General features: G+C 56.5%; 2 protein-coding genes across 10 annotated transcripts in view; one reads left to right on the forward strand and one right to left on the reverse strand.

The window, feature by feature from the left end:
• Positions 1–1,135: 1,135 nt before the first annotated feature.
• UBALD1 (UBA like domain containing 1) lies at positions 1,136–8,370 on the forward strand. Of its 2 annotated transcripts, none has more exons than XM_058711539.1 (3): positions 1,136–1,382; positions 4,801–4,863; positions 5,168–6,265. In XM_058711539.1, exons 1-3 carry the CDS (start codon positions 1,263–1,265, stop codon positions 5,519–5,521), a joined length of 537 nt encoding a protein of 178 aa, XP_058567522.1. In that variant the 5' UTR covers positions 1,136–1,262; the 3' UTR covers positions 5,522–6,265. The 2 variants fall into 2 exon arrangements, with proteins under 2 accessions (XP_058567522.1, XP_058567523.1); XM_058711540.1 differs by lacking the exon at positions 1,136–1,382 and adding an exon at positions 2,998–3,213 and having other exon boundaries at positions 5,168–8,370.
• Positions 8,371–11,752: 3,382 nt separating this feature from the next.
• The window catches only part of C18H16orf96 (chromosome 18 C16orf96 homolog), a 50,179-nt gene continuing 35,482 nt past the window's right edge, over positions 11,753–26,449 (reverse strand). For 5 of the 8 annotated variants that reach the window (XM_058711506.1, XM_058711504.1, XM_058711508.1 and 2 more), the window contains 8 exons: positions 24,248–24,366; positions 23,487–23,549; positions 21,548–21,640; positions 20,517–20,697; positions 20,288–20,390; positions 14,237–14,317; positions 13,270–13,471; positions 11,753–11,924 (listed from right to left, as the gene is read on the reverse strand). In XM_058711506.1, coding sequence (XP_058567489.1) covers positions 11,909–11,924; positions 13,270–13,471; positions 14,237–14,317; positions 20,288–20,390; positions 20,517–20,697; positions 21,548–21,640; positions 23,487–23,549; positions 24,248–24,366 — 858 coding nt within the window. In that variant the 3' untranslated portion in view covers positions 11,753–11,908. Of the gene's footprint in view, positions 11,925–13,269; positions 13,472–14,236; positions 14,318–19,890; positions 20,161–20,287; positions 20,391–20,516; positions 20,698–21,547; positions 21,641–23,486; positions 23,550–24,247; positions 24,367–26,449 lie in introns of those variants that run through there. The other 3 variants (XM_058711509.1, XM_058711511.1, XM_058711510.1) reach the window with 3 other exon arrangements.

The following is a 26,449-nucleotide window of genomic DNA, read 5'->3' on the forward strand; positions in this document are numbered from 1 at the left end:
GGCTGGCTCAGGGCAGGGCAGAATAAGGGCCCAAACATCGGTTGCCCAACGGATGAAATGGGAACCCAGGGAGCTCTAGGAACCGGGCCAAGGTCAGTCAGAGCTGGGGGTGACCGCGCCAGACTCCTCCTCGCCTCCCCGCCCGGGATCCCTTTGCGAGCACGCCCTGGTCCCACACGCCCGACCCTAGACGTCACCCGGAAGCGGCGCGTGCGGAACTGTAAACACTGCCCGCAACTCCCCCCTTCTCCCGCTCGCTCCAGTCCCGCCCCCGCCCGCCACGTGACGCGCCCCCGCCGGCCCCGGCCCAGCGCCCGCCCCCGCTGCAGCCTCATTGGGCGGCCAGCTTTGTTTACCTTATATGGCCAGGTCCTAACACTCTGAGGCCGCCCATTGGCCAAGGCGCGGCCTCACTCACTTGACGTCATTCGGGACAAAACGATGCAAATAAACCGTGGCATTCTGGGAATAGGAGTTCGGGGCCGCCCCGGAACTGGCTCCGCCGGGTCCTTGCGCCCGCTTTCCAAAGCCGAGATTTCCGGCGGAGCGCACGAGATTTTGCGTGGGAAAGTGGGAGCCCCGCGGGGAGGGAACCCGGAGGCACCAGGGTCTGTCCACCTCGTGTTTTGTCCGCGCCATCCCATCCCCAGACGTAGTGTGTGTGTGTGGCTAAGCGCCAAACCGGGGAGGGACCCGCATCAGGAGTGGGCGACATGAACTTCTTGCTCTGGGTGTTGGGGGGGGGGGGGGGACTGGAAGGCTTCCCGGAGGCGGTGACTTTCTGCAGAGCCCTAAAGGGCAGATTCATTCATCCAAGGAAGGAGTATTTTTTGGCGCCTATTGTGTGACAGGCTTTCGAGTCTGTGTGTCCTAGAGCTGCCGATTTGTGCCAAAATTCCTAGGGGACCCCCACCCCCAAGTGTGCGCCCACTCAATAGAGGGATGCCAGGCATACCGGGCAAAGACGCCAGCGGGCCCCGCCTGCTGGACCCCCGAGAGCGTGACGGCCCGCAGACACGGCCGCCCGCTTCCGCACACAGCAGGGACAGAGTCCAGACACACCTCTTCGCGCCCCCCGGCCGGCCAGGCGGCGCGGGACTACATCTCCCAGCATGCCCCCGCGGCCCCGAGCCAGGCGAGGCTCGGTGAGTCACAGCCGCACAGTAAATATTTGTATTAGCCGGAGCCGGCTCGCTAATGGTGGACGCGTGAGGCGGAGGAGAGCGGCGGCGGGAGGCAGCGGGCAGCGCGGCGGCGGCGCCATGTCCGTGAACATGGACGAGCTCAAGCACCAGGTCATGATCAACCAGTTCGTGCTGACGGCGGGCTGCGCGGCCGACCAGGCGAAGCAGCTGCTGCAGGCGGCCCACTGGCAGTTCGAGGTGCGCGGCCGGGCCGGGACCGGGGGCCGGGGGTCCGTCCCGCCAGCCACGCGTGTTTGGGTCGGTGTGGACACGTGCTGGTGCGCGCTCCGCCCGGGCCGGGGCCGCGCACTCGGCCCAGTGTCCTGGCGTCCGCGCGCCCCGTTGACCGGGCCGCAGCGCGCACACGCGGCGTGCGGGTCCGGCCGGGCGGTGCGGCCGCGTCTACGCGGTCCCCGGAAACGCCGCCCGCGCGGGGTGGGCGGGAGGGGCGGCCCGCCCGCACCGGGGCCCGAGATGCCCGCCCCCCCCCCCCCCGAGTCCCCCGGCGGTCGGGATGCGGGGTTCCCCCTCTTTTGTTCGGGTAACGGCCAGGGCGGGGCGTCGCCGCGGCCCGGACGGACAGTCGGCGGGCGGCCGGAAGGAGGACGCCCCGGGCTGGGGCCGAGTTGGGCGCGCGCCGCCCCCACCTCGGGAGCCGCCTGGTGGGACGGGGAGCTCTGGGGCCCGTGGGCAGAGCCGCCCCGCACGAGTGGGTTTGAGGGTCTGCGTGCCCAGTGGGCAGCTCGGCGGCGCGTGTGTCCACGTACATGTGCATTTGTATTTACGCACGCGCCACGCTACGTGTGGGCATGTCGGCGTGTGTGTAAACACGCAGTCCACCCGGCGCGCGGGTGCGGGCTGTGTGCTCCGTGTACACACACGTCGCCGTTTTGCAGTTGGTGCCCACGCGTGTACACACACGAGTGTACGGGTGCTGTGCTGGGAGCCCCACACTACAGCTACGAGTGTGCATCTGTGCACCCCGCCCTAGAGGCGTGTTCGGGTGGCCTCTTCTGTGCTGGCAGATGAATTTACCTGCACAGTGCACGGCGTGATTTACACGGTCCGGTGGCTTTTCGGTCAGCTGGGTAGGAGGTGGGGCTGCCCCAGTCAGGACCCCTCCCACCAGGCCTCCCTGACCCACAGAACACTAGTGCCCACAGCTTGTGCTGCCAAGAGGCCACCTGGCTTTGCCTAGCTCAACTGCCCCAGAAATAACCCAGGGTGGTATCTAGGGAAGAGGCCAGAGTCCTTGAGCTCCACCCCTCACAGGTGTAAGGTCACAGCTCAGACGGTGTCTGTGCCCTGCCTGCCCGGAGCCTGGTTTCCTGATGGGGAGCCACCCCAGGAAAGGTGTTCGGGCCTGCAGGGGATACACTGAGGACTCTAGGACTCAGCTTCTTAAGAATGGGATAGGGCATCAGAATTCTAGCCCAAAGGTTTGGACAGCCTGGGGAAGCAGTGGCCTATCCAGCCAGGGGAATCTTTGCTCACACCTTTCTACCAGCGCTCTCAGCAGGGACCGCCGACCCTGTGTGGTCTTCACACAATGTGGGAGGTTGCTCTTTCTGGGCAATTCCCTTTCCTCCTCTGGCCTCAGTTTCCTCCCTACCTCTAGCGTGGGAGTTGATCTCTAAGGAGCCAGTGGCCACTCCCTTGTGCCCACCGCCCCCAGGGCCTGCAGCCCCACCCTGCAGGAAGCTCCCTAAACAGCCTATTTGTCTCAAGGGCTAGATGTGGCAAAACTTGCAAAACCACATTCACGGCAGTTTGCTTGAGTCCCACATCTGCACACATGGCTCCCTCCCTGCTTGGGGCTGGGCGGGCAGGTGTCTGGTGGAAGGGCCTGGCCTGTCTGGACTCTCAGCCCAGCGCAGGGAGCCTGGCACCAGCTGGGCTGTCACTCAGCACGGGTTGGTGTCGCTCCACCACACGAATTAAAAGTGTTGCTTTGAGGATTGAAATGCCTGGGGGAGACCTTGTCCCCAAGAGGGGCCGGAGCTGCCTGCAGATTTGGTGGCCTCCTGAGGTAGGAGCCATATGCTTCGGGCTCGTGGAGTTTCCGTTTCACATCTGTCAAGTGGGGGATATGGATACTAGGGAGGTTTACTTAAGGTGAAAATGGGTTGTGAACCCCCAAACCTTAGGTCCTTGCGTGAGAGCGAGTGAGGCGCTCCCTGGGGCTACTCTTTCTGTACCCTCCCCCGCAGGCTCACAGTGTTTTTGGGTCACATCTCTGTGATTCAGGTGTTAATGAGGACAGGAGGCTGCTGGGGGAGGGGACCTGTGTGTTTAAGTGGTGGTGCTTTAAGGCAGCAGCGGTGCTGGAATCCTCACTCAAATGGCCTTTGGATTTGCTGTTGGGAAGGAATAGTTGGGGTGTGTCCCCTGGGGCTCCTGGATGGGAAGGAGTCCTGAGGAGGCGCTTAGAGACCAGCACCCACCCCAGCCTGTTCCCACACCCTGTCTGGGGACACTGGGGTAGGGCATCTACAGCAGGAAATTCCCAGAAAAATTCATTTGAATGTAAAAAAATAACAAAACCCCAGGGCAATCCCTGGGAGCCAGCTTGGGTTTCTGGCTGTGTTGGAGGCGGGGGAAGGGATTGGGTCCGGGCTGGGCTGGGGAGGGTGGTGAGCCTGGGGGGGGGGGGGGAGGGGCTGGTGATGGAGGGCAGCTGGGGCTGGGCCTGGGCCTGGGCAGGGCCCGGCAGACCCTTCACACACTCCCTCTCCCAGCACTTTCGCAAGAGCAGCTGGTTCCCTTATTTTCCTCAGTGCCCCTCCTGCAGGGCCCCAGCCAGGACAGACCAAATGCAGCACCTCCCTCAGGGCTCCTGGAGCCCCCTCTCCCCGGGCCTTTGTCTGACACTCTGCCCCCTCTCCCGCTCCCCTTCGCACCACCCCAGGTGCCCGACCCCCTGCTCTGACACCTTAAGAACATTCTGAGGGAGGCTTGGGTGAGGGGGCCAGCGAGTGCAAAACCCAGGCCATCCTACTTAATTCTGGCTCTCTCAGCTGGCACTTGGGTCTTAAGAGGTTACTGCGGCAAGGGACGGGAATGTGGAAGCCACCTGGTCCGGTCTCCTTGTGGTGCAGTTGGAAAAACTGAGGCCCAGGTCATGGCAGGCTCCTGTGGCCAGCCAAGGAGAGAGACAGGTGGGTCACAGACTTAACATCTGGGAACTTTTGCTGTCCCCTGGCTCCTAGATGAGGAGATTGAGGTTCAGATTAGGGAGCTGCCACCCATGGAGTTGGTGACTGTCTGGCTCGAATCTCCCAAATCAACAGCTGATCTCTGCTAAAGGCCTTTCCCTGTGACACCAGAAGGGGTGCTGCCTGCTCCCCTCCCGAGGTCACAGTGCAAGCTGGAGGGAGGCAGGCAGTGTGAGGGTCTTCACCGCCTGCCAGACCTGCCTGGGAGCCTGTGGTGCCTCCTTAGGAGGTGGCAGGCGTTGAGTTGTGACAGACACACTGCTTACACTCACTTCTCTCCCTTGGTAGCCAGGCTCAGGGCCACTACAAGCCCCAGAGATCTTGGGAACGAGGGCGGCGCAGGTCCACTGAGGGGGTGGGGGGCCAGAGGGTAATTAAGCTTGGGCCCTTTCTTCCCACAGACGGCCCTCAGCGCCTTTTTCCAGGAGACCAACATCCCCTATAGCCACCACCATCACCAGATGGTAAGTGTCCCTGCAGTCCCCGGGGTGCTAGGGGGTGCTCCTGGTATAGGGCAGGGGAAGGAAGCCGACGTGGCTCTCTGCAGTGGAGAGGCCGCTGGCTCGCACTAGAGGGTCCTCCGGGGACATGGCCCGTGGGTCTGGAGCCCCCAGCTAGGGGACTATCCTACGGAGCCAGATGCATCCAGGGAAGAGGCACAGAAGCTCCCAACGGTGGCTGGGTGTGTGTCTGCTCCTAGGAGGCAGTGGGAGGCCGGGGGCTCCCGGAAAGGGGTGCTCACCCCCCACTCTGTTCTTCCCCCCACAGATGTGCACTCCTGCCAACACCCCTGCCACGCCCCCCAACTTCCCCGATGCCCTCACCATGTTCTCCCGTCTCAAGGCTTCCGAGAGTTTCCACGGTGGCGGCAGTGGCAGCCCAATGGCCGCCACGGCCACGTCCCCCCCGCCGCACTTCCCCCACGCCGCCACCGGCAGCTTCGCGGCACCCAGCTGGCCGACCGCGGCCTCGCCCCCAGGGGGGCCACAGCACCACCAGCCACAGCAGCCGCCCCTGTGGACTCCGGCACCCCCTTCCCCAGCGTCAGACTGGCCGCCCTTGGCCCCCCAACAGGCCGCCTCAGAACCGAGGGCCCACCCCGCCATGGAGGCGGAGAGATAAGGGAGGCCCCTCCCCCCTCCCGGAGGCCAGGACCCTGTGGGGCGGGGGAGAGGATGTCTCCGCGGGCCCCCTTCACCCTCCTCTGTCTGCACCCCCGTTCCCCGGAGCCCTGGAGGGGAGAGACCGGACCCTGGTGCCAGCACACAGGCCGCCCGCACGAACACGGAGGCGCAGGCCCGCGGCACCCAGCTTGCATGGATGTGGTTCAGAGTCGTCTTGGTGCTGGTGGACGGAACTTCAGAGAACAAGCAGCCTTCCCCAGAGGACTCGCTCACCCTGCCCCACCCCAGGGGGCTGCGGAGAATCGCCACAGCAGCGGAGACTTGGCTGGCTCCTGCCTTGGAGCTCCTTGGGGGCCAGCAGGCCTAGATCCCCACCCTCGGGAATGCAGAGCCTTCTCCGCATGTGTGTGTGTGTAGCTGTGTATGTATTTATATGTATGTCGCTCCTCAAGACGCAACCTAGTTTACGGGGCAGCTGGACTTTGCATGTTAGAGTGAGCCCCCAAACCCCTTGCCCGCCACCCCTCTCCCCAGGGCCCCGCCCCTCTCTCCCACCCCCTTGTCAGCCAGCCTTGCTGTTCCCTGCAGAGAAAAGAATTGTGGGAAACTCCAGGACTCTTCCCACCCATTCCCCAGCGCTTGCCTGCTGGGGCTGCCTGCATGCCTCCCCCAGAGCCCGGGGGTACCTCACACCCTTTCCCTTCCCCCTTTTAACAAAAGAGAAGAAAAGAGTTCAAACTACCACCAGGCTTTGTGGTCTTGCCTCGTATCCTAAGCTTTGCTGCCAGCTGGCTCCATGTGGAGAGGCAGGGCACTGGCAGAGCCCAGACCCCCCCCCCCCCCCCCAAGTCCTGCCTGGCTCCACACTGCTGCTGTCTCTTGCTGTCTTTTCGACCATAACGTGGCTCTGGAATCTTCCTGCCCATCCAAGGTTCTTCCCAGGAAGTTCATTTCTGGCCAGTGTTCCCAGAATCCCAGCCCTCCTGCCCATCCTTCCCCTGTCCGGCTGGACTGATCCTGATCTCCAGGGCTAACAACTCCTTCCAGTCTTCTTGGGTTTCACATAAGGACCTTTTTTTGTGTGTCTTTAGGGCCCCAATGGCTGGCTGCAGGCTGCAGGCTGGACTCTCCAAGCCCAACCTCCAGCAAACATGCCTGGTAGGGCAGGGCCCTCCCCTGGGGAGCCGCAGACCACAGCGCCCGTGGTCAGATAGCAGGCTTCTGCGCAGAGCCAGTGGGGGCTCGTGACAGGAACAGGACAAGCCCAGGGCAGAGTCCAACCTGCAACTCAGACCTTTTGTCACTAAGGAGACCGGCAAACCAGGGAGAGCAGATGGGATCCCGGGCTGCTCCTGAGCTGTGCTGGGACAGACACCTGCTCTCACCCCAAGGGAGAAGCCAGGGATGCCCCACTCTGTCCCCTCCCCCTCCCCCCACAGCTGCCCACGCTGGGGGATGCGGTTCCCGGGGCAGCCTCAGCCTTGCACCCCTTGTGAGGGGCTGGGCTTTGGGGAAGGAGGGAGGCCACGGTCTCTGCCCAATCCTCAGTAGAGGCAGATCTCACTCCCTAACCTAGGATGGCCCACCTGGCGCCCAGCCCCTCAGGTGCCCCCTTCTGCGGATGATGCCTGGGTTGGAGAGTGTCTTCTGTTGCCGAAGGTCTCCTGTTTGATGTCTCTGCACTCCTCACCGCAGTCCTGCCCTTGCGCCCAGGGATGAGGATGCTCCTGTGCCGGTGTTGCCACTGCTGCTCCCTGGCCTCCCCAGCTTTGTCTCCACCCTGCTGGACCCTGCACAGGCTCCTGGTTGACTGTACCCTCTGGGTGTCACTGAAGACTGATCACTGGGCCCCCGCCCAAGCTGTTGCTTAGGTCTTGGAGTTGTGTCCTCATCTTGAAACCCACCCTTCTAAGGTCCTTCCTCTTGAAGTCCAGAGGTGGGGGCACAGCTGTTTCTGGGGTGCGTGTGGGGAGGGTGGGGAGGGGCGGGATGGATAAGAGCGAGGACATCTTGGGCCCTCCTGAATCTTCGCTACCGCTGCCGCTCCGTTCTTTTTGATGAGGGAAAATTCTCAGATAACTGCCACACCCCCCTCAAGTGGTGGGAGAAATGCAGAGACAAGTACGTGTTTATGGGTTACCTGTTGCAGAGGGGTGAGTGCGCCTGGGCTGCCCCAGGGAATGATGACTGTGTCAGAGGCACCAGAGAGCCAGGGCTCCATCTAGAATTTGCACTCCTGGAGACATGGGAGGCTCTACCCTGGGCGGCTACACAGTCTGGTCCCCAGACCAGCAGCACCACCTGGGAGCTTGTTAGAGGTGCAGGACCTCGAGCTCCACGTTGAGAAATGTTCCTCCACGACATCTCTACTCAGTGCTGATCTGTTGGAGGTGAGGTGCATTTTTCTGTTCCTGGGGGACTACCATGGGCTGTGTCTGGAGGTCACAGGTGGTCACCTTGGGCCAGAAAGGACTGGAAGTTCCTGTAGGCCCTGGCTTTCCAACCTGGGCACTGTGGACATTTGGGGCTGGCTCACTGTCTGCTGGGGGTGTCTTGTGCCCTGTGGGATATTGACCAGCATTTCGGCCCCTACCTGCTAGACGCCAGCAGCATCTCCCAGTTGTGACAACCAAAAACGTCTGTAGATATGGCAGAATGTCTCCTAGACCTGTGGTTCCCATGGTTGGCTGCACAGTAGAGCCTCCTGGGAGCTCCGTAAAAAGACAAACCATAGACTCCCAGACCCCACGGCATCAGAGTCTCGGCGGGGAAGGCTCGACGGTATAATTTTAAACGTTCCCCAGGCTATTGGTTGATCGGCTTGGGAATAAAAATTACTTAATCGTACATGTTGAAAGGGTGAACTTAACAGAGCGTCACAGCTGTTACTAAAACAGCTCCCAGGTGATTGGGATGCGGAGCCTCAGCGCGCCCCCCCTCACAGCAACTGGGAGCCACCAGCCTTGTGACCCCCAAGTTTGTGGGGCGTGAAGGTCTCCTGGGTGCTTGAGACAACTGTTCTGGAGGAGAGCCCAGGAATTTGATTCTCCCTAAGTGCCTCAGCCAAGGTGGGTACCTGGGCAGGAGGGGGCAGAGAGCAGGGTTGGAGCTAGGGCCGGGGGCTCTAGTACTTTCCAGCAATGCAGAGGCCCCGCCAGGTGTGCCAGGATCCCCTGGTCTGAACATCCCCCTGGGCAAGGGAAAGGCTGTAAAAGTGGGCCAAACTCAAAGGGGAGCCAGAGGTGGGAACAGAGAACCTGGAACCTTCTTCAACTTTCCCAAGCCTGGAAGCTCAGAAGCAAAGTCGAACGAGTCTGTAACCATCTATTAACATGTTCAAAGTGTAAGTTGGCTGAAAAGCAAAGGTACTGGGTGCATGAGTGGAAGGGAACAGACACAGCCATCCTTGGCTGTCCACCTTGGCACCTCCTTGGACCTGGCCTTGTCACCTAAAAGCCCAGCGTCTTCTGGGCATGGTCACCCCCTACCTGCCTGCCAGACTTGAGCTCAAATGACTGTTTCCAAAGTTCTGCTCTAAAAAACCCTGTCTGCATCCTTGAAGTTGCTTGAAAGGACAATTTGAGCTCCGAGTATCTCATTCCTGAAGAGTGGACGTGGCAGCACGTGGGATGGTCTAGCCTCCCCAGGTGATGAGCAGTGGGTGCATCTTTCCGGAATGCCGTTAAAGCACCTGGGCATGCTAATTTGGGGCTTTGCAAACCCATAGTCCCCTGACATGTGCAGCTTGGCTCAAACGATGCTCCATCTCTCTCAGGATGGCCTGCCGACATTTAACAATCACTGGAGTCTGCACAAAAAGTCTCACTTCTGGCCGATCTTGGAAATAAACAGCTGGCCCGGGTTCCCGCGAGGTCACAACGGGCTGAAGCTGACCATCAGAGGGGGGACCCAGCCAGCCTGCCTGTCATCAGTCAGCCCCCTCCACTGGCCACAGACGTGTGTCCAGTTCCTGTCTCCAAATCGGGATCTGGAGGGGATCTTGTTTTTCACCAGGAAGAGCTTCAGAAGTAAAAGCCCTGCTCCATGGGGACGGAGGGGGGCACCTGGTAGATGGACATGCTAAGACGCTTTCTGCGGGCAGGCAGGGCTCCTCCTTGAGACAGCTGAAAAAAGGGGCTTGTTCTTCAGATTCTCTCGGATGAAAGGGATGCTCCCGGGGTCTTCCCGGGGTTCTCTAAGAACATGTGGCCGGTCGCAGGAAAGCATGCTGTCCCCAAGGCCAGCCCCCGAGCCTGGCAGTGGGCAGGGCTGCCACGGCCCTGGAGGTCTCTGAGGGGCTTTTACGTCAGGACTCCTCTGAGGACAGATGAGTGCTTTGAGTCTGGTTACTTCCCGGGGCCAGTGCTGGGGAGGCCACCTGTGCCGAACAAAAGGAGATCTCTTGATGCGAGGTTCTTTGCAATTCCTGCCTTTGGGAAGGTCTCTGGTTGCTTAGCCACAGCTTATGTTTGGGCGATATGTGTTTCATAGGAGCCTTAGGAGAACTCAGCTCCTTTAGGGGAGGGGGGCGCTGGGTCCTCTCAGACCCACTCCCAGGCTGGCCGAGGGCGTGTCGGGGGCACAGCACGAGGTGCTGGGAACCCGATGGCAGCGATCTGCTCTGCTCTCGGGGGCCGTTTCTCCTCTTCTGGGGGATAAGAGCTGCACGTGTTGGTGGGGTCGTTTTCCGTGGATCCTGGGGAAGCCACGAGCAAGATGAGGGGGACTGCGAAAAGAAGCCTTTCTCTGGCGGTTGTGTGTTGGTTTGGTGGTTCTCTGCCTACAGCCCCCAGAACCGCAGCGAGTCGGGGGTCAAGCCAGGGACACCAGTGTGCGCTGATTTTAGTGGAGGAGGTCCCTGCACAGAAGGCCCGCCCTTCCAGCACCTCAGCTCTCCGCTGTTGGCGACTTGCCTTGGGAACCGGCTCTCGTTGGTTGTTTATACCTTAGAGTTACGGAGTTGGTCGTCTTTGGAAGGTAGAAACGTTCAGTGACCCTTTCACCTGCAGCGGTGGGCTGTGGGCCGTGTTGGGGGTGTAGGGTGGTCATCAGTCAGCATCTCCTTTCCAGCAGCCCCTCAAAGCAGGACCCTCCGCTTGTCAAGAGGCCTCTCTCTCTCCCCTTCCTGCCCAGCTCATTTTGCAGCCCCACACCAGGCCAGCCCGCATGACTGGCACTGTTGGTTCCCTTCCTCCTGGTCCTGGGTCCTGAAGGTGACTGGCCTGGCACAGCTGCTGGATCCCAGGCCAGGAACCATGTCCCCCTGGCAGAGGAGGAGGCTAAACCCAGGACCTCCTGAGATTCCCACTCTGCTGACCCCATCTTGGTTCTGTCTGCTCCCCAGGCACCTTTCCCTGCTGGCCTGGGGTGGCTACCTCCTGAGCACCTCCCTCCCAGTTCCCTGCAGGCCCCACCCTCTGGGGTTGGAAGAGGGGAGGGGCAAGGATTCTGCCTGCAGCTCCCATCTGGGACCAGACCAAAAGCTGGCTTGTTCCCCCACAACCCCTATGGGGGACAGGACTGTCATCCTCTGGCATCGCTCCCGGCTGGCTGCTGTTGGGCATCCCCACCTTCCAAAACACCAAGGAGCCTGTCGGGGGGCAAATGGTTACACCATGACCTCCCTGGGCCTCACTCCTCAATGCCTGAGCTACAGGAACCAACTCAGGCACGATTCCCTCTGTAAATCTGAGAAATGGCTGGGAAGACAGCTTTGCGGGGGCCAGCGGGGATGGAGAGGAGGGTCTGAGAATCCTGCCTGTGTGGGTGCCTGAGGGTCAGGGCTGCAGGGGACAAGCCTGGCATGGGACGCTTTGCCTGAGTCCGGGCTGCACCTCTCTTTCCTGACGTGGGAGGTGATGGAAGTTGGGGACCTCATACCCGTGAGCAACACCCAAAGAGGACAGCTCCTGGCCGGGCACTGGAGAGCTGAGGCCTCCCTGAGCAAACCTGGGCCAATCACATCACTACCCCTGCCCCAGACCTCCTATCTTCCCAGAACACAGGGCTAGGGCAGGCTCAGGACACTTTGCCGTGGTGGGAAATGTGGCAGAGGCAAGAAGCTTTGCTGTTGATTGTCTGCTGGGACTCAGCCAGGGTGGTTCTGGCCAGCGGCTCTGGGAGGTTGACCTTGGGGTGGGGGCCTGAGTAGGGACCAGCAGGTCCACCCACCCACGTGGGGCAGACAAGGCCGCTCTCTGCAGGGAGTGCCAGGCCAGTCACCCTCATCCACGGTCAAAAAAGTGAAAGATTTTATTATGGGGAGAATGTGCCAAAAATACTCATCTGTGATACGGGGATGGGTGCAGGGTCCAGGACTGCACCAGCCGGTGCCCCCCAAGGTGTCTGGGACAGGTAAGTCACCTGGGTCAGGAAAAGCTTGGCCTCATTTAGACACAGTCCTTGGAGAAAGAAAAGAGAAGTCAGGGGCTGGGAGTGGTCACAGGTGAGGAGCTGGGGACACGGCCGGGAGACCATCAGGAAGGGGGTAGGCAGGCAGCATTCCCAGACTCTGATGGCCTCCAGGTCCAGGGCTCCCACTCCATGCCAGCACCCTGGCTCCCCCAGAGCAGACCCTTGGGCAGCTCCCTTCCCCCACTCCCTTGCCCACTCAGCCACCCTCCCCAGGGCCTCCAGTGCATGGTGGGGTGGGGTGGGGGAGTCATGCCCCAAAACCATACAGGGAGAGATTGTGTAATGTGGAAGACGTGTCAGAAGTATGAAAAGCATAGTGGGCACAACTAGCCAGAGCCATGGAGTGGACAGGGAGAGGAAGAGAAGGAGAGAGGCAAGGAGGGCAAGCAAGCCGGGCGTGTACAATGCTGGAAGGCAGGTATGCGCCCTCTGCGGTCCCGGGCTGCCCGCTAAATTGCCAGATCAGGTCATCATGACCTCCCAGTCTGCTCCTCGCTCCACCAAGAGTATGGGCAGTCACCCCCCGGAAGAAACAGAAGGACGTCAAACAGGCGAGCAGGATTCTGGCCCTGGGGAAAGGGCAGCCCAGGGCGTTCCAGGGGCCTCTGCTCCCAATTCCTCGAGGACTGGCCAAAACGTAAACATCAACAATCAGGTTTTAAAAATATCCAATCCATGACTATAATGACTGGTGGGAAGGATCAGCATGAAATACAAAAGGAGGCACACAGTAATATTTGGCTCCCATGAGAAAAGCAGTCTTGTCAGAAATAACGGCCCCCGAAGAAAACGTACGTCGGCAGTAGCTGTACTAGGAACTGATTCTGATAGAATCATTTCAGCAAAATAAAAAAGGAAAGTGATTGTTTTTAAAAGCATGTTAGCTGTTGTATTGAAGACTGGTCAAGGAATTATGTTGGCTCAGTGGAAAATTCAATCTAGAGAGCTGTGTTCTCCACGAAGTGCAGGATAAGAAAGAAGGATTGTGTTGTGTGCGTATGTATAGAGTTAAGGGGCGTCCAAGTCTTGAATTCAGCTCAGGTCATGATCTCGCGGTCATGAGATCAAGCCCTGCGTCAGGCTCTGAGCTGACCGTGGAGCCTGCTTGGGATACTCTCTCTCTGCCCTGCTTCCTTGCTCACTTTCTGTCTCTCTCTCAAATAAACTTAAAAAAAAAAACACAAAAACAGCCACTGAGTCAAAATCAGTCCCTTATGGAGGCCTTTCACCCATGTCCAGGTCCCCTGCACCCTCAGGCTGAGCTCAGGGCCCAGTCTCTGCCAGCAGGGGGAGAGGAGGGATGAAGGGAGGGGTGAGGGACGCAGGGCTCACGGGCTGGCAGGCTGCGTGCTGGCTCGGGACTCGAGGCGCAGAGGCCGTGTGTGCCGGGCAGGCCGCGGGACCTGCTGGGGGTCCCCCTGGGATGGCGTCAGTGGCGGCAGCAGGGGCAGGGGCAGCAGCGATGGAGGCCGAGCTGGCATCGGAGGCTGGGAGCCCGAGGTGGCTGAGCACACACTCTTGCGGGGGTGCAGGCCTGAGAGAGGCAGGAGAGACGATGCTGTGTCCCAGCAACAATCACGGGCAGGCGGTGGGGGGGTGGGGGGTGGGGGGGGAGGGGGTCGGCTGGCCTGATGGGTCATACCCACTAAGTAGACAAGACCAGAAGTGCTTTCCCATGGCTCACCCCGTCCCAGACACACCCTAAAGTTCCCCCGGGGGTGACTCCAGATAAATGACGCCACAGTCGGATGCTCGAGTGCACATGAACGTGGAATCCAGGGTCAGGGTTGCGGTGCCTCAGCTCCACACTGTGAGCTGGGAGAATAGTGCACACCGACCCAACTGGGCCGAGGACGGCGTGGATGAGAAGGGAGAGAGCACTGCACAGGCTGTAAAGCATCCGCAGGTGCCTGGTACGTGGTGATGGCAATCAGAGGAATCCCCCCAGCCCAGCTCGTGGGGCCCCAGGCAGAGAGGCCCAGGATGGTGAATGGGCCCCTCATCCCATCCCTGCAGCTAGGGGACAGACACCTGGTCTCGGCCCCCTGGATGGTGCTTGGCCAGGAAGCCCCGCTGAAGGGTAAACCAGGAGCCCAGGATGGCTTGAAGCCATGGCCAGGGAGCTGGGTGCTTGGCAGGGGGATGGGACACCTGAGGGGACTTCTTGGACCCTGGCATACACAGAGCAGGTGAGAGACGGATGAGGTGGGTCAGGAGCGTCCCAGGCTGGGACGGGTGAGCCCCAGAGACCCTGCCAGGACCCCAGCTGGGCCAGGGTGTTCGGAGGGCAGGTACTCACGGGGGTAGATGGCACCAAACAAGGCACTCGGGCGTTCACGATCATACAGGCTTCGAGTTGGGGGATGCGGAACCTTCACAGCTTAGAGGAAAAGAAAGGAGAAGACAGAGGAATGGGTGAGGACTCTTGCAGAGTTCCGCCTGACCCCAGACTCCCCACTTGTCCTGCAAAGGCCCTTTCACCGTTTCCCAGACCTGCCCGCCTTCTGCACACACCTGCCCCTCAGCCTCTCTTTCGTGGAAGATCCCTCCTCCCACCCAGAGTTTCTCAAGGCGTAGATGTTCTCCCTGGGGCCAGACCACGGCCATCATGCCCCCACCCCCACCCTCTCATCCCTCACCTTGTGTGTGTGAATTTTTTTTTTTTTTTGAGATGAAATTCACACAACACACAGTAAGTAACCTCTGTGCCCAAGGTGGAGCTCAAAATCACAGCCCTGAGATCAAGAGTCACATGCTCCACTGACTGAGCCAGCCAGGCGCCCCACAAAATTAACCATTTAAGCCAACAATTCAGTGACTTTAACGCTCATTCACAATGGTGTGCGACAACCACCTCTAGCTAGTTCCAGAACATTTCATCCCACCAGAAGGAAACCCTGTGCCCATGAAATATTCATTTCCCTTCCTCCCTCCCCCAACCGCTGGCAGGCACGAATCCTCTTCTTGTCTCTGTGATATTCCTGTTCTGGACCTTTCACAGACCAGGGATTGTACAACATTTGGCCTCTAGGATCTGGCTCCGTGCTTCACTTTTGAACCCAACACATCTCCTTCTCCCTATCCAGCCAAGAATCCCCATGACTGGCCACCCAGACCAAAGGCTGCACAAGAAGAGGGACCCTCAGGGTGAGGATGTGGGTGAGGGGAGGGCCCCGGCCTGGCTCTCAGGACAAGTTACAGGCACCAAGCTCCTTCCCACGATGGACACCAGATTGTTCCTTCTGCCTGGACACCTGTGTCCTTCCTGGCTGTCCTGACAATTCCTGCTTTGTTAGCTCACCAGGGACTCCTCCCTGGCCATTCTCTCCCCAACTTCCGTGTTTCATCTTACTCAGTGAACTTTTTATTTATTTATATCCTATGGTCCTTCATAGGGTAAGAACTCTAAGGGGGCAGTAACTTTATTTTGACCGCATTGGGTCTCCCCAGTGGTATCTAAAATATGCCTGACACCAAGAAGGGCTCAGGAATGACCAAATGAATGACCAGGGCCGTGTGGCAGCAGGATGTGCTCTGTGGACCTCCCTTTTAAGAAAGAATTCACTTTATACCATATGTTTTCACTCTTATGTGGATCCTGAGAAACTTAACAGAAGACCATGGGGGAGGGGAAAGAAAAAAAAAAAGAGAGGGAGGGAGCCAAACCATAAGAGACTCTTAAAAACTGAGAATAAACTGAGGGCTGATGGGGGGGTGGGAGGGAGGGGAAAGTGGGTGATGGGCATTGAGGAGGGCACCTGTTGGGATGAGCACTGGGTGTTGTATGAAAACAATTTGACAATAAATTTCTTATTAAAATAAATAAATAAATAAGAAATAACCCAGGTCAAAAAAAGAAAAAAAGAAAAGAAAAGAAAAGAAAAGAAAAGAAAGAAAGAAAGAAAGAAAGAAAGAAAGAAAGAAAGAAAGAAAGAAAGAAAAGAAAGAAAGGACTCACTTTATAGCAGGCTTTCAACAACAGCCAAACCATGGAAAGAGCCCAAATGTCCATCAACTGATGAATGGGTAAAGAAGATGTGGTTTTTCTATACAATGGAATACTACTTGGCAATGAGAAAGAATGAAATCCTTCCATTTGCAGCAATGTGGATGGAACTGGAGGGTCTTATGCTGAGTGAAATAAGTCAGTCAGAGAAAGACAGATACGATACGTTTTTACTCATATGTGGAACCTGAGAAACTTACCAGAAAACCATGGGGGAAGGGAAGGGGAAAAATAGTTTCAAACAGGGAGGGAGGCAAACTCATAAGAGACTCTTAAATACAGAGAACAAACTGAGAGTTGATGGGAGGGGGTGGAAGGAGAAAGGGGAAAATGGGTGATGGGCATTGAGGAGGGCACTTGTTGGGATGAGCACTGGGTATTGTATGTAAAGCGATGAATCATGGGAATCTACTCTGGAAACCAAGAGCATGCTATACACACTGTATGTTAGCCAGCTTGACAATAAATTATATGAAAGAAGGAAGGAAGAGAGAGAGAGAGAGAGAGAGAAGGAAGGAAGGAAGGAAGGAAGGAAGGAAGGAAGGAAGGAAGGAAGGAAGGAAGGAAGGAAGGAAGGAAAAAAAAACAACTCACTGTTCAGCTGCAGGGGTACAGGGAGCCAAGAGCCTCCAGCTGTTAGCACCTCAGGGGCTGTTAGCACCTCAAGCCAAAGCCGGAGCACAGGGCCTGGCCACTGGGGGTCTCTGCTTGCCTCCTCCCTTTCCTCCCTCCTCTTTGTTAACCACCCCACCCCCAAACCTCTTGCATTCCTAACTATGTCTTAAGGTCTGTATCTACTGTTCCTTGAACCTGTACTAAGAACTAACTCCAGTGTGTTTTGTGGGTTCTGCGTAAAAGCAAATGCCCAATCAAGGGGGGCTCCCAGGCCCCCGTTCTGATCACCCGGTGGCACCTGGATCCATCCACAGGTCTCAGGCGGGACCAGCCAACCAGCCAACCAGCCAACCAGTGAGACTGTCACATTGCTTCCCTCCAAGGTGAGAGATGTGGGTCCAGGGCCCAGGTTTGAAATCGAGACCCAGCGAGGCTTGGAAACAGGGTTCTGACCCAGCACTCTCCCTGAGGTCTTACTGATGCCCTGGATTCTGTAGGTCAGAATTCAAACTCGCCATCTGACCCCAACACCTGCTCCTTCTGGGCCCTCCTCTGTGGCTTTTCCACCTCTGCATAAGCCAGAAGCTGAGGAGCCGTGAGGCTCTCAACAAGAGGGGACCCTGAGCTCTGGCAGATGAGACAGATTCTCCAGGGCTTGGAGGCAGATGCACAGCCTGGGCAGAGGTGGGAGACAGCTGGGCTCACTGAGAGAAAAGCAAACAGTTCTGAGATGCTGAAGGGAGGGGCATACAGGGGACAAGCCCCCCCACCCCCCACCCCCCACCACAGATCAGCCAAGGAGCCTGACTCTGGGGGCAATGCCCCTGAGATGTCCCTGTTCCAATCCCCAAAACCTGTGACTGTGTCACCTGACTTGGCAGAGGGGGACTTGGCAGATGTGATCAAGTTAAGGATCTCAAGACAGAGAGTATTCTGAATGATCCAGGTGACCCAATGGAATCACGAGGTTCTAAAGAGGAAGGCTGGAGGGTCAGAGTCAGAGAAGGGGAGGTAAGGACGGAGAGACACATCTTGAGCTGGAGGAAGGGGCTACAAGACAAGAAATGGGGTGAAAACGGTAAGGAAATGGTCTCCCCTAGAGCCTCAGAAGGAACTAGACCTGCTGATCCCTTGATTTTAGCCCTGTGATACTCATTTCAGATTGCTGATCTCCTGAACTAAGATAAAATAAATGTGGGTTGTTTTAAGGCACTCGGTTGGGGTAATTTGTTACAGCATCCATAGGAAACTCCTACCAACAGGTTCTGAGCTGGGGAGGGGCCCGGTCACTGTGCGTGTTTTAGGCAGTTCACCCAAAGCTGGTGAGGAGGGCTGAGGCTGGTGACGCCCCCCTGCCTGCCTCCTCCTACGTCCTGAGTCCTGCCTGAACTTAGTCTTCCTTCCAGGGCACTTCTTCAAAAGTCAAGCCTGAGAACCACTAGCCTCGGCACGTCCACCACCCTCCTATGGGGACACGGCTCACTGGGGACTGAATGGGTGTTCCTCTGCCCCGGCCTGAGCTCCTGACTCAGTGTAAGCACCTGGAGGGCACAGGCCAGCCAGATGCCCTTCAGTGGCCCCCAGCTGGCAAAGAGCTGAGTAAATGGCAGGGCACACTGGACAGTGATATGAACAGACTAATGCATCTGGGGCCAGGCTGGACCTGGGCAGGGCTCACACTGGCTCATTTAGGTTTAGATACTGAGTCCGTTTTGGATTAGAATGTTCTTTTGAGTAAATAAATGAGTGATAAGAGCAATCTGGTCAAAAGATCTGGCCACAGGCGGGTTTCGAACCAGCTTCTAAAAGTAGTTAGACTTTGTTGTCCCCAAGCAGAACAAAGCAGTTGAGGTGTCCTTTGATTCAGTCCTACTTTGCTGCGTGGGTCTCAAGAATGACTGAGCCATGGGGAGGGAAGCCCTGCCCTCTGGGTGACAGCCCAGGGGAGGTAGGTGGAGAGGGGCCCTGTCTAGTGCCTGAGTGGAGATAAGGGCTCCCCCACCTTCCGGCAAGCGGCCCTCACCTGCTCGTTGGTGCAATGCCTCACTGTGTTTTTGCCAGCTGAAAGGAGACGGTGCAGGCCTGGCAAGAACTCGGGGCTCATTAAATATTAGCCACCGTGGTTATTACCCTGCCCGGTGACCCCTGAAGCTTAGCCTGAGTCCCCTCCCAACAGCAGCCACTGCTGGGGGGTTGAGACTTGTCCAGGGGGAGCCGGACCCATGCCGGGGGAATGCAGGGCTCAGATGGTGTCCTGACCTCCTGGGCCAGTGCAGGGACCTGTAGTGTGTTGAATGGTGGTCCCCAAAGAGATACGCTCCCCAGAACCTAGGAATGTAAACTTATTCGGAGAAAGGGTCTTTGCAGATGTAATTAAGGATCTCGACATGAGCTCATCCCAGGTTAAGGTGGGCCCTAAACCCGATGACAAATGTTCTTCCAGGAGAAAAGGAGAAAACACAGGGATTCGGCCACAAGAAGACGGAGGCAGACGCTGAAGGGACACGGCCACGAGCCAAGTTACGTATGGAGCCACTAGGAGCTGGAAGACGCAGGTAGAAGCCTCCCCCGGAGCCCTGGTTGTGAACACAGCACTGTGACACCCTGATTTTGGACATCCAGGCTCCTGAACTCTGAGAACTTCTTTTGTCTTAAGCCCCCCAGTTTGCGGCCATTTGTTGCATGTGTCCCAGGACACTAACGCGGCCTCTTCTTTGCCCAGCATTCCCAATAAAACAGTCCCATTTCCTTTTCTTGCATACCTGGTATTTAGTCCTCAAGTCAATGGGGACAAAGCAGGGTGAGGAAGAATACCATGGGCAGAATTTAACCCTCCAGCCACTTTGGGACTCCAGGGTTCCTCTGCAATGGAGAAGTGTATGGCTCTTCCGGAAGGAGAAAACCCTGAAGAGTGGTGCAGAGGAGGTACCCCTTCTAGCACTGCCGGCCCATGGCTGGAGCTGAGGCCTGGAGTCCTGGGTAGGAGCCAGCTGGAGCAGGGGCTTTGATGCTGCAGCAATCAGAGTGACTGATCCATGTGTCCCCACCTAACCCAATCCTCACCCACCTGGGACATTAGGACACAGGCCTCCAGTGTCTATGCATATCTCTTCATCATGCCCAAACCCTTCCCAGTCTCCATACCGCAGGGAGACTCACCTTCCTGACTCCCAATCGTGCCTGGCTTCTCCCCACTGCGGGCCTTTGCACCTGCTATTCCCCCCCACCTGGACCACTTTCTTCCCACCAGACCCCTTCATCCAGCTTACCCTATTCCCTCATCAGATGCCTCTCCTTGGACTGGCATTCTCCTCACAACCCTCCCACCCCAGCCCAGCATCCTTCTTGGGGAGGCCATCTGGCACCCCTCCCTAGGCCAGCATCCTTTGTCACCAGGGCGCTCCCCTCTGGTCAGCTATTCATTGCTATTGCTAACAATGGATCCTCCCCTTCAGGTTATTTGCTTACATTCTGTTTCTCCCACTCATGTGGAGACCCCGAGCAGCCCATCTTTCTTTGCTCCCCACTGCCTCTCTGGTGACCGGTGCAGCACCTGGCATATAGTAGGGCTCCGTTTTTTCAAGTAGCTGTGTGAAGGCCTCCTGCCACTTGAAGATCCCCAAGTCAGGGATGGGGCCAGCTCTGAGCCTCACCTGCACCTCCTCATGCTGCCCAGCAAAGCCAGGACATTGAGGGTGGGGGCTCCCCGGAAGGCCTGATACCCCTCACCTTCCAGCTCCTTCTCCACGCCCGTCGAAGGCCGTGCCCCATCCTGGTTGATCATTCGGCCCTTGTACAGGATCCCGTCCACTCCCAGAATGTCCACCTCGGCCTGTTAGATGGCCCGGGCCCCAGATCAGGGAGAGTCCTTGCCTGCCTCTCCAGGACACACAGAGGCCAGGCAGAGCACGGCCTCCCCCGGGGGGTCACCCATGCCCAGGGCTTCTGCCGCACTCACTGTGTCATAGTCCAACACCTCAGGGTCCCCGTAGGGGTAGAATGTTGACAAGTCATAGGACTTGAACTTGAGGTTAGCATCATTGCCGGGGCCGTCGCCCCAGTCCTGCTGGGGTCCCAGCGCATCCAGACTCCTGTCCTGGTCTTCAAGATCCTGAAGCTGCTGTAGCTGCTGGTGTTCCCTGGGGTAGGACAGGTAGGACAGCAGCTGCTGGGAGACCCCTCTGCCCCAGAGGAGCAGCAGGGTGGGCCCAAGGGCCTGACCAATAGCAAGACAAGATTGGAATTTCTTCCAGCTTGAGTTTGAGGGGCCACTATGGGCTGGCGAGTGGATATGGACAGGCACAGTTGGGGCAGACGGGAAAAATCGAGTCCTGTGCTCCCCCAGATCCCACCTACCCCTGGGACCCCAGTCTGGCCTGCCAATGGAAGGCTTTGAACCTTTGATCTCAAGAAGGAATCAGGCACGGGAAGGTGGGGGGTGTCAGGCACAGCCCCCCCCCCCATGGCCCTCCCCTTTACGTGGCTGTGATAATTGTTCAGCCATCATTTCCCCACCTGGTCAGGTGGCTAAGTTATCTGAGCCTCAGTTTCTTCAACTATGAAGTGGGGTGATGACAGCATACACCTCAAAGGGAAGGCTTGAGGATTCACTGAGGTCAGGTATGCCCAAGCGCTCAGTGCAGTGCCCGCCTGGCCACACCAAGCCTGAGGCCACGGTCCTCGCTTATTTCCTCCAACTGGAAGCAGGCACCTCAATCCTAGCTCATAAGAGTCATGAGACTTAAATGAGAACCCTTCCCCAGTCGTCTCGGCCCGTAATAGATGCCCAGTAAATAAGCCCATCCCTCTCTGCGATTCTCTCCCAGGCCATCTGCTGCCCCAGCCACGGCTGTCCCAAAACGGCTCCCTTGCAGATGGCTGACAATGCCCTGGGACCGCCTTTGGATCCCAGGACTGGAGCTGACGTGTCTGCAGGGCTCCCGGGCCCCTGAGGACCCCCTCTATGGGACAGACCCCCAGCCCGCTCACCTCATCCGTTGCCGCTGCAGGTACTCATAGCTGTTGGCACTGGCAGGGCGCAGCCGCGAGAGGAGGTGGGCTTTGCGGATGGTGATGAGTTGCCTGTTGGGGACAAGAGTTAAGTGGGAGGTGCAAGTGGCCAGCAGATGGCCCTGGGCTCCCTCCTTCAGGAAGCCCTCCCTTAAACCCAGCCGTCAAGTTTATTTATTGATTTTGAGAGAGAGAGAGAGCGAGCGTGAGCATGTATAAACAGGGGAGGGGCAGAGAGTGAGGGAGACAGAGGATCTCACACGGGCTCCATGATGTCAACGCAGAGCCTGACGCAGGGCTTGAACCTACAAACTGTGAGATCGTGACCTGAGCTGAGACCAAGAGCCGGATGCTTTACCACCCTGAGCCACCCAGGCACCTCAAATCCAGCCTACTTTCTAGAGACATCTGCAGCATGGGGCCACTGCACAAGGGCTCTGAAGAGCCCCAGTGATCTTTGAGATGTCATAAAGAACAACTGTTCTGATTATAAAACTAAAAACCAGAATAGGTAAATCCTTGAAACAGAGAAGTTGGTGGAAGTGCTCTGTTGTCAGCCGGAGTGGCGGTTACACAATATTATCAATACACTAAATGCCACTGGCCTGTTCTATCTAAAATGATTGATTTGTGCTATGTGTATTTTACCTAAACAACAACAAAAATGAAAACAAAGTAAAATATCAGCTTTCTGGGCAGCGGGAACTGTTCTACACTTTGATCTGAGAGGTGGTTATAAAGGTGTATACACACATACAAATTCACCAGGTTGCACCAAAAACATTCATATACTTTACCATATTATTTAAGCCACAATAACATCTTATATTTTATAAGGTATCTTTAAAAAAAAATCTTAAAAAAAATTTTTTTAATGTTTTATTTTTGAGAGATTGAGAGAGAGAGAGAGAGAGAGAGAGAGAGAGAGAGAGACAGAGGCGAGTGGGGGAGGGGCAGAGAGAGAGGGACACAGAAACCGAAGCAGGCTCCAGGTTCTGAGCTGTCAGCACAGAGCCCGACACGGGGCTCAAACTCACGGACTGTGAGATCATGACCCGAGCCGAAGTCGGATGCCTAACCAACTGAGCCACCCAGGTGCCCCTAAGGTATCTTTTTTTTTTTTAATTTATTTATTTATTTTTGCGTTTATTTATTTTTGAGACAGAGAGAGACAGAGCATGAACGGGGGAGGGTCAGAGAGAGAGGGAGACACAGAATCTGAAACAGGCTCCAGGCTCTGAGCTGTCAGCACAGAGCCCGATGCGGGGCTCGAACTCACGGACTGAGAGATCATGACCTGAGCCGAAGTCGGCCACCCAACCAACTGAGCCACCCAGGCGCCCCCTAAGGTATCTTTTTAAAGAAATGTTTATTTATTTAAATAGAGAGAGAATGGGAGTGGGGGAGGAGCAGAGAGAAACAGAGAGGGAGAGAGAGAATTCCAAGCAGGCTCCACACTGTCAGCCCAACACGGGGCTTGATCCCACAAACCATGAGATCATGACCTGAGCCAAAGTTGGATGCTTAGCCAACTGAGTCATCCAGACGCCCCCTGAATTGTTCACTTGAAAATGGTTTATGTTATGTGAATCTCACCTCAATAAACAAAAGTTTTAGACTCTAAAAATACATGCAACGAAGTCCCACAAAGTTCAGCTTTTCCCCACTTTCTTTCCATCCTTTTGCTTTTGGAGCTGACCTTGACCCTGGCACACACAGGACACCAGGCAGGGCTGGCAAAGGAGGGGATGCCGGTGCTCCTGCCCAGGACAGGGAGCAAAGGACATGATGTGTACGGAATGGTGTATAGGGCCGGATGAACATCTAAATCATGTACCTACAACCCCCCCAGGGCAGGTAGGGCTGGGCGATTCTGGATTCTCCAGATGCACAGACGCCCCCTGGTGGCGGTACTCACGGGCCAGTCATCATCTCCACCGGCCGGTCACAGGAGATGCATTTCACCCGCTCAAACAGTTTCCTGGAAGACAGCCGGCCATCAGCTGCTGCCCCGTGGGGAAGGCCTGTCTGTACCGCAGGGTCAGGACTTCCCTCCACACCCCACTCCCGCTGGCCTGGCCCAGCTCAAGTCTGCCCTGCTGGCCCCTGCGGATCCCCACCTGTGGCCACCTGCAGCAGTGGGGGACAAAGTGTGTGCAGCTTATGTGTCTGGCCCAAACATAATGGAGGTCTTTAAAACCAGGGTCCTTCTGGAAAGCTGCCCTTCACAGGGGATATTTGGAAGGATGAGGGGTCATCTTAGGACAGGAGACTGCCCCCCCAACATTGATTTCCTCTGCCTAGGACTCTCTCTAGATGGGGTGGGGGAAATGGTGACAGGCTCCAGTCCCAGATCCACCCAGGCTCCCTGTGAGGCCCTGCATGGCCCCTACCGTCCGTGAGCTTCAGTTTCCTCATTCACAGCAAAAGGGCTTTGGAGCAGATACATTCCTGGAGCCCCTCTGCCAGCCAAGACCAGAGATGCCCCCCTCGGGGGTGCCCTCAGCCCCATCCCACCCTCAACCCCCAAGATGGGAAGCCCCACTCCTTCTCCCTGGGTCCACAGGTCTGGAATCCTTCCTTCCAGAATCCGCCGGGATACCCATCTCATTTCCTCTCTGGAGAGAGGGTATTGTCCCCAGCCTCTGGGAGGTGCACCCCCACCCAGGAGGGGCTCACTTCCTAAAGCCAGCAGCACTGTCAGGGTCAAATCGGAGGCCTTCAATCAGCAGCTTCCTGACTATTTTCCAGACCTCATCCACGTCTTTCTTCAGGTCATCCAAATCACTGTGGGCCAGCTGCACACAGCCAGAGGGAAGAAAAGAGGGTTTAGTCAACTAATTCACACCCCACCTTGCTCAAGAAAAGGATCTGCAGCAAAGTTACCCAATGTTGGGTAACAAGATTAAACAGCAAAAGCGAGGGGGTCAAGCAAAGGGGACACGATCAAGCTTAGGTTACGGTTCATACCCCTAACGCACACTGTTGCCGGAATGGAGCCGCAAAGTGAGCTCCCCAGTAGCCAAGGCAAAGAAATACTGCCAGTTACTGCCTCCAAAAGATAAAATCAACACTACTGCTCAACTGAGGCCCTCAGGCCCAAGACACATTTCTCCCAGCGGTCCCCAGGCCTGAGATTCACACGTGCGACACATATTCACTGAGTATGAAGTATACTTACAATGGACCATGAGTGCAACCAGTTCTAGAACATCCCAATTACTCCCCAAAGAAACCCTGTACCCATTAGCGATGGCCCCTCGTTTCCCCCCAAACCCTCAGGTGTAGGCAACCACTGATCCCGTTCATGGCTGTGGATTTGCCTGTTTAGGACACTTCACATAAATGGAGTCACATCCTCTGTTGCCTTTGGTGTTTGGCTTTCACTCAGCACCATGTTGTCAAGGTTCATGGGTTATACCATGAATCAGGGCTTCATTTCTTTTTATGGCTGAATAATATCTCATTGTACCCACTGTACAGAGAGACCACAATTTGTTTATCCATTCACCCGCTGGCTATTATGAGTAATGCTTCTTTGAACATTTCTGTATGAGCTTTTGCGTGGACCTGTTTTCATTTCTGTTGGCTACAGGGGTTGGAAGTGCTGGGCTGTATAGGACTCTATATCTAACTTTCTGAGAAATTGCCAGACTGCTTTCCACGGGGGGACTTTTGAATTTTTAAGGTGTTCGTTCCAGGGGCAGCTGACTGGCTGGCTCAGTCGGTAGAGCGTCCGACCCTTGACTTCAGCTCAGGTCATGATCTCACAGTTTGAGTTCTAGCTCCACGTCAGGCTCTGCGTTGACAGTGTGAAACCACTTGGGATCCTTTCTCTCTCTCTCTCTCTCTCTCTCTCTCTCTCTCTCTCTCTCTCTCTCTCTCTCTGCCCCTTCCCTGCTCACATGCTCACACACTCTCTCTGTCTCAAAATAAACTTTCTGAAAAAAGATTTAAAAACTTGTACGTGTATGTTCACAGAAGCATTATTCATAATAGTCAAAGGTAGAGACAACCCGAGTGTCCATCAACAGATGAATGAATAAACAGAATGTGGTCTATCCGGCTGATGGAATATTGTTCAACCATGATAAAGAATGGGGAGTCTGATCCATAAATGAACCTTGAAACCATGATGCTAAGGTCAAGAAGCCAGTCACAAAAGGTCACAGGATGTATGATTCCACTTACATGAAATGTCCAGAATAGGCAAAGCCACAGAGACGGAAAGTAGCCCAGGGGTTGGCAGGGACTGGGGGCAGGGCGGGCTGGAAAGTGTCTGTATAAATGGGCACAGGCTTCTTTGTGGGGGATGGAAATATCTTAAATAGGGGAGGTGTTTGCACAACACTATAAATGTACTGAATGCCACGGATTTAGTCACTTCAAATGGTTAATTTTAGGTTGTGTGAGTTCTGTCACAATTAAAAATACAGGAAGAAAAGGAAAAGCACTTAAAACAAAAATTTATAAAGCTTTCTATTAGGAAGAAATCGAAACACCCAGAAAAGTGAAAAGACCAGAATCATTAACCCCCATACACCCACCATCCGGAGTCCATCATTCTTAACAGATTGCTACATCTGCCTTATTCTTTTGATGGGCTATCTTTTGAAAACTTACAAAGACCATGACACCTCACTCATGAATACTGTCGTACTCGTGAGGACATTTTCCTACGTGATACCCAATGCATGAACAGTAATTCCTGACTGTTCTCATTGCCAGCCCTTTTGTAGACTTGGCTCAGTTGAACCAGGACACAAGCCAGGACTCCTCATGGACTGCACTGGGTTGTTTTGTCTCTGGAGACACTTTTCATCTAGAACAGTCTCTCTGTCTCCACTTTTTTTCCCACCCTATCATTGAATTACTGAAGAA

This window comes from Neofelis nebulosa, chromosome 18 (genome assembly GCF_028018385.1).
Source record: "Neofelis nebulosa isolate mNeoNeb1 chromosome 18, mNeoNeb1.pri, whole genome shotgun sequence".
In the NCBI taxonomy this organism is placed as follows: domain Eukaryota; kingdom Metazoa; phylum Chordata; class Mammalia; order Carnivora; family Felidae; genus Neofelis; species Neofelis nebulosa.